A 6472-nucleotide genomic window follows, 5' to 3' on the forward strand; every position below is an offset into this window, starting at 1 on the left:
CCCACACACCCCGTCACCCCCGAACACCCCCCACACTCTGTGTTTCTGATTCCAGATGTTCCACATTAGCACGTTCAGAGGCCAGAAGAGGCTCTGCTGAACAGAAAATCCTCCTGATCCAACAATGAGCAGGAGGATTTCTGATTTCTTGGAAGATTCAGAGATTTTGTTTCCAGAATGTGTGCTGGCAGCGTCTTGGCTTCAAGGGTTGATCAGTTGTAGAGATACAGTGGTTATTTAAAAGACTCAAGGGCAGCAGGTGATAATAATTAACTCTTCTTGTTTCAGATAAATCTTGATTTTTTTTTTCTGATTTTTGTCTCTGATTTCAGAAAACCACCCACTTCCTGAGCCTCATCGGCCCTGCTAAGAAATCCAGACCCAGACGGAGTCCCGCTGAGCAGCAGCATGTTTCTGAGAACGTAACTCAATCTCCTGTCCTGAACATTGAAGACAGCTCCGTATCCAGAAGCAGCCATGCCAGCTAAAGCGCCCATATATCTGAAACCCACCAACAGTAAGAAGGGCAAAAAATGCCGCCTGAGAGACATTTTGTCCCCCGACATGATCAGCCCGCCGCTTGGGGACTTTCGCCACACCATCCACATCGGCAGGGGCGGGGAGAAGGACGTCTTCGGAGACATGTCCTTCCTTCAGGGAAAGTTTGAGCTCCTGCCCGGGAAGGGGGACATCCACCGTCAGTTCGGCATCCAGTCTGAGTTCCTGCCCGTGAACACCCCAGGGGATGCTTTCTTTCCAGAGACGCCTTCTCCTGTACTCAAAAATGCCATCTCACTGCCGACCATCGGCGGCTGCCAGGCTCTCACTCTGCCGCCAATCTCCTCCGGTCTTCCGCCAGAACCCTTGGAAGACATCATGGGACCGCCAAAGGTCGAGAACCCAGAGGACGTGGAGATCCTGCAGGTGGATGCCCTCCTGCGCTCCCTGGACGTCTTCGGCAGTGAGCCATCATCTCCCTTCACGGACATCCCCTCGAAACCAGACGTCCTCCTGGACCTGCTGGAAAACACGGATAAAGCAATCGCCAAGGCCAACAAGTTAAACGGATTCGACAAAGCACCATCCTTTTTTATCAACGCTCACAGCAACAGCATCTGCTATTCTAACGGGGGCACCAACGATGAGATTCCTTACTCCAACGGAGGTACCAATGACGGCATCCATTACTCTAACAGGGGCACCAACGATGAGATTCCTTACTCCAGTAGAGGCACCAATGACAGCATCCATTACTCCAATGGAGGTATCAATGATGGCATCCATTACTCTAACAAGGGCACCAACAATGAGATCCCTTACTCCAATGGAGGTACCCATGACGGTGTACATTACTCCAACGGGGGCACCAACAACAACATCCCTTACTTCAATGGAGAAACCAACGATGGCATCCATTACTCTAACGGGGGCACCAATGATGGCATCCATTACTCTAACGGGGGCACCAATGATGGCATCCATTACTCTAACGGGGGCACCAATGATGGCATCCATTACTCCATCGGGGACACCAACGACGACATCCCTTACTCGAATGGAAGCACTAACGATGGCATCCACTACTCTAACAGGGGCACCAACGATGGCATTTGTTACTCTAACGGGGGCACCAACAGCAGCTATTACGGGGACTTTCAAAGCAAGATCTGCAACAGCAGCCGGGGTTTCAATGGTAACTGCAATGAAAATGGTAACTGCAACGGGTACGGACACTTTCGCAATGACATTTTCCTGGGCTACAAGCAGGAGCTCTCCAAGTGCAATAAAGGGTGGGTGGACAGGGACAGTGGGGTGGAGGAGTTTGAGTTGGAGCTCTCCAAAGAGAAGAGCTCGTCGGAGGATTCCCTGACCCAGATCACCGGGTCGCTCCTCTCCCTCGAGCTGGACCTGGGCCCGTCCATCCTGGACGATGTGCTCAACATCATGGATAAAACTGCAGCAAAGAGCAGGCCTTAAGCTGCGCCAGAGAGAGAATTATAAATATAATAATAATAATAATATAATGAATCTGCCGGCACACCTGGGTAAACGGTGGCCATTTTGAGGGACTAACTTGTGTAAACACAGTTAGAAACCACTGCAAGTTCTATATTAGCAGTCTACCAATATATATTAAAAAAATAAAAGTTTTCTGCAGGCATGTCTTATTAATACTTTAATGAACTTCTTCCAGACTTTAAGGCCAAGTTTGAGTCAGTTTTAGTGATCGGTTCTAAAACCTGTAGGTATAAGTGGAAATATGAACATTTGTTGTCATATTTAGACATTATCTACTGTAGTTTGCATGATTGAGGTCCCTCAAAATGGCGTCAATATACACACTCGCCTGATCACATGACCCGGTGACGAATGTAGATGTAGACCGATCTTCTAGCCATGAGAGGAGAGAAATTTTTAAGTAATCAAGATGGTGTCTGGACATATCATTGAGATGAAAATCAGCCACAAGACGAAAAGCTGCTCCAGTTTTTCTGAATAAAACTGATTCTGTGGAGTTTTGGTTCCTCTGGGGTTTGTTTACAGCACGTTCCAGACATGCATGAGCTTTTGGGTTTCAGCTTCATTGCTACCGTTGGGTTTTAAAATATCACATGGATTGGTGTTGTCACGTTGTCTTTTGAGTTTCAGATCTAATCGACATGTTTGAGTGAAGCACTATTGTTTGTTTGGTCACATTTAAGCAGAAGAACACTATGCATTTTTGTGTTTTTGAAATTATAACACAAATAAAGTCATTTTTCTTAAACTTTTTGTTTTGCTTCTTTCTAAGAAACAACTTCAAATTTTAAAATCTGCACCGCTTCATAAACAAAAGAGCTAAAAGAAAGAACGACAGAACATTCTCTTTTCCTTTGGACATTCCTGACATTCTGCCTGCCTGCCCCGCTGTGGGAGCGTCGGTGGGCCTTCATCGGCCCGCTCAGGCGCCTGCTCCAGTTGTTTGCATGTGAACGGGACTGGGGGGGCATTCCCTGAATTCCAGCCACAAGTGTCCAGGACCAGGACCGGACATAAATCAGCTGCTTCAAGTGAGGAGGGAGGGCCGGAGCGCTAAAACAATAAAACACAAACTGAGGCTAAACTTTAGAGCTGAACAGATCTTTTCTTCTTCTTCTACCTGGAACGCCGAGTCAGCATTTATACTGTTTCCTGTTTGTGGATTCTTCAGCACATTTGTAGTCAGTTCACAAACCCACTTACTTTAATCTGTTTTAACCATTTCAGGAGTGGCACCTGTTTTGATGCTTTTAGCTACTGTTTTGCTGATTTCAGCACCCGTTTTCCATTTTAAGCTTTAGCATCTGTTTTTAGCTATTGTTTTGTTCAGTTCAGCAGCTGTGTTGCTTTCCCAGCTTTACCGTCTTTAAGTTTAGCCACATTGTTTGAGCTCTCCTGTTTAGCTTATTTCAGCACTTTCTTTTAAGCTCTTTAGCATCTGTTTTGCTAATTTAAGCACGTTTTAGTTTTAGATTTAGTGCCTGTCTATCTTATTTTAGTACCGTTTTTAGCTTTAGCATCTATTTAGCTGATTTCAGCACCTCTTTTGCTTTTTTAGCTTTAGCATTTCTTTGTGATACTTTAAGCTAAAAAGCTTATCTCTTGTTTGAGCTCTCCCGTTTAGCATTTTTCTGCAGTACTTTTAGCTTTAGCATCTGTTTGGCTAATGTCAGCATGGCTGTGTCCAAAACGGCAGGACGGGTCCTCCGGAGGACCCAGACTCCCTGGTCTCGGCAGGCCGGGTCCTTGGTAGACCGGGAAGACCGGAAAAAAGAGGCTGTGGATTTGGACGGTCTAGCCTCCCSTCCTTACCCCGGCGTACGTCTTGTCACCTAGCAACTGTGACGACGCTAAACAAGCAAACTTAAATCAAAACTAGAAAAATATCAATACATTAGCATTATTAATATCACAAAACTATAAAATTAACTTAAAAGTATCATTTGAAGAACTAATTGACCCGCTGTAGGTTCATGTTTATTTCGCGTTTTTTATGACGAAAAAATAATATTTAAAAACATGTCCATACAAATGATAAAAGTATTAGAATTACAACCGCTAATTTTTTTTAATTTTTAAATCACCATATTTTTATTTAAAATGTATTCTTTTCTCTCGCTTCGTCCGCCATTACTAGCTTAAAAAAATCTCCGGTCGGGCCGCAATGCATTATGGGATATGCTGGGCCGGGAAGGATCCATCAGACCTGTCCTTCGATTCGGGGAAAAAGAAGGACGTATTTCTCGGACGCATCGGAGGAGTCTTCCGTTTTGGACGTCCTTCGTCGCGGCGCTGTGACGTATGCGGCCGACAAATTCGACCTTCGGAGGACCCGTCCTGCCGTTTTGGACACAGCCCATGTTTTAGCTTCAGCTCCCGTTTATCATATTTTAGCATCTTCATTAGTTTTAGCATCTGTGTGGCTATATTAAGCATGTTTTATTTTTAGCTTTAGTGCCTGTCTATCTCATTTTAGTACCTTTTTTAGCTTTAGCATCTACTTGGCTAATTTTAGCACCTCTTTTGCTTTTTAGCTTTAGCATTTCTTTGTGATGCTTTAAGCTAAAAAGCTTTTCTATTGTTTGAGCTCTCCCGTTTAACATTTTTCTGCAGTATTTTTAGCTTTAGCATCTGTTTGGCTAATGTCAGCATGTTTTAGCTTCAGCTCCCGTTTATCGTATTTCAGCACCTTCATTAGCTTTAGCATCTGTTTAGCCAATTCCAGCACATGTTTTGCATTTTTATCTTTAGCATCTTTTAAAAACTTTCAGTCACTGTTTTGTTCAGTTCAGCAGTTATTTTCTTTTTATTTTAGTTTGAGCATTTGTTGTGATAAAACCTGTCTGTAGATCAGAAATCAAGTTCTCCAAACCTCCACATCCTCTGGAGTCGTGTCTGAATGAAAACTCACACGTTTAGATCTTATTTGTGAAATCTAATTTCACATTTAGTTCTGATGGAGCGAGAGAGTGTAGCAAACATCGCGAGATGAAAATGTTGGTGAACAAACACGCCTGGTCGAGTCGAGGCAGCTGAAGAGTTACAGTGGAAAAACCCAGAGCGGCTTAAAAAAAACTAAAACATGAAGATGATGAATGAAAAACCTCGCTGTCAGGATAATTACTGCTCCTAACGTCACAGGCCCAACGACAGCCCGGTTCTGATCAAAACATTTCTGTTGGTTTAAAACAAAGTTTTTCTACACGAATGACCAGAAAACAACACCTGGTTGAATATAGACACATCTCCGGGAGTTTAAACCTCTGAATGAAACAGCCTGTCTGAGGCTGGAGAGAGAGGATCTTTCTGTTGCTTTTCTCTGTAAAGCTGAGACAACAAACCAGAGCATCGGACTCTGACTGCTCAGCCGGAGAGTTTGAGCCGCTCGTCTTGTTTCTGGCCTTCAGAGGACCAGAAAGCACCAAAGATGGAAACCAGAAAAGGTCCCGGCGGACTGTTTCTCATTAAAACAAAGCAAAGGTGGAAGTTTGACCCGAGGAAACCTCGACTCCGGCTCCAGCCTCAGAAATTCCAGCTAACGAGGCCGAGCGGAGCTGCACAATCGGACCACTCATGGTGTGACGCCCACAGGTCGGAAACAATCTTCCACTTGTTTTCTTAGCTGAGAGCAGCTCTCAGTTCCCTTCGTGCCCTTTGAGACAAATTCACTGTAAAAACTAACGCTCACCTTGGAGACGTGCGGAAATATTTTTGCAGATATTAGAGGAGAGAGCGGAGTGTTGCCTTCAGGCGCAACGTTAGCTACTTTCAGACCACACGGGTCCAGTTCCAGGTCTAACGTGGTGGGTTGTGGTCCTGATGTGTTTATCAAATGTTTTTTTAAGTATGTTCTTATGGGGGGGCCAAGTGTAAAATGAAAATTTAAAAAATGTCACTAACATATTTTTCATTATTTAGCTCACTGTTCTTACATTTATCTAATTTTTACTAAAAGTTAAATTTAAATGTTAAAACAATCTATTTAAATATTAAACACTAAATCTAAATGTAAAAGTTAAACCTTAAATATTGAAGTTCATATTTAGGTATTTTGGAATGGAATGCAGCCTTTGCTGTTGGTGCTCGGCTCATGTTATGATGTCATCATTCTGAGACATTAGCAACTGCTAGCTCCAATGTAGCTAAAGCTACAAGGCATCAAACTTGTAGTTCTGGCTGGTGTCTCAGCTGCACTTCAATCTGCTGGACCACAGGGATCACCCATACTGTTTTTATCAGCACATTTTGAATTTAGATTTTAGATATTATCTTCAGCAGCGTTAGCAGACGTTAGCTTCAGATAACCAGGATGATGTCATCATCCTGCAACAAACAACGATGGCTGCTGCTAGCCGAGCGCCAACAGCAAAGACTGTGTTCCATTCCAAAATACCTAAATGTGAACTTCAGCATTTGAAGTTTAGGTTTAAACATTTAGATTAAGGGTTTAATA

General features: G+C 43.7%; 1 protein-coding gene across 1 annotated transcript in view; it reads left to right on the forward strand.

Annotated features, from left to right (window-relative positions):
- cdc42ep3 (CDC42 effector protein (Rho GTPase binding) 3) overlaps positions 1 to 2756 on the forward strand; it is a 6433-nt gene extending 3677 nt beyond the window's left edge. Inside the window, exon 2 of the mRNA XM_014019878.1 lies at positions 333 to 2756. Within this exon, the coding sequence (XP_013875332.1) occupies positions 478 to 1977 (1500 nt within the window). The 5' untranslated portion in view covers positions 333 to 477 and the 3' untranslated portion in view covers positions 1978 to 2756. The remainder of the gene's footprint in view (positions 1 to 332) is intronic.
- The last annotated feature ends 3716 nt before the right edge of the window (positions 2757 to 6472 follow it).

This window comes from Austrofundulus limnaeus, unplaced genomic scaffold (assembly GCF_001266775.1).
Source record: "Austrofundulus limnaeus strain Quisiro unplaced genomic scaffold, Austrofundulus_limnaeus-1.0 Scaffold235, whole genome shotgun sequence".
NCBI classification, from domain to species: Eukaryota; Metazoa; Chordata; class Actinopteri; order Cyprinodontiformes; family Rivulidae; genus Austrofundulus; species Austrofundulus limnaeus.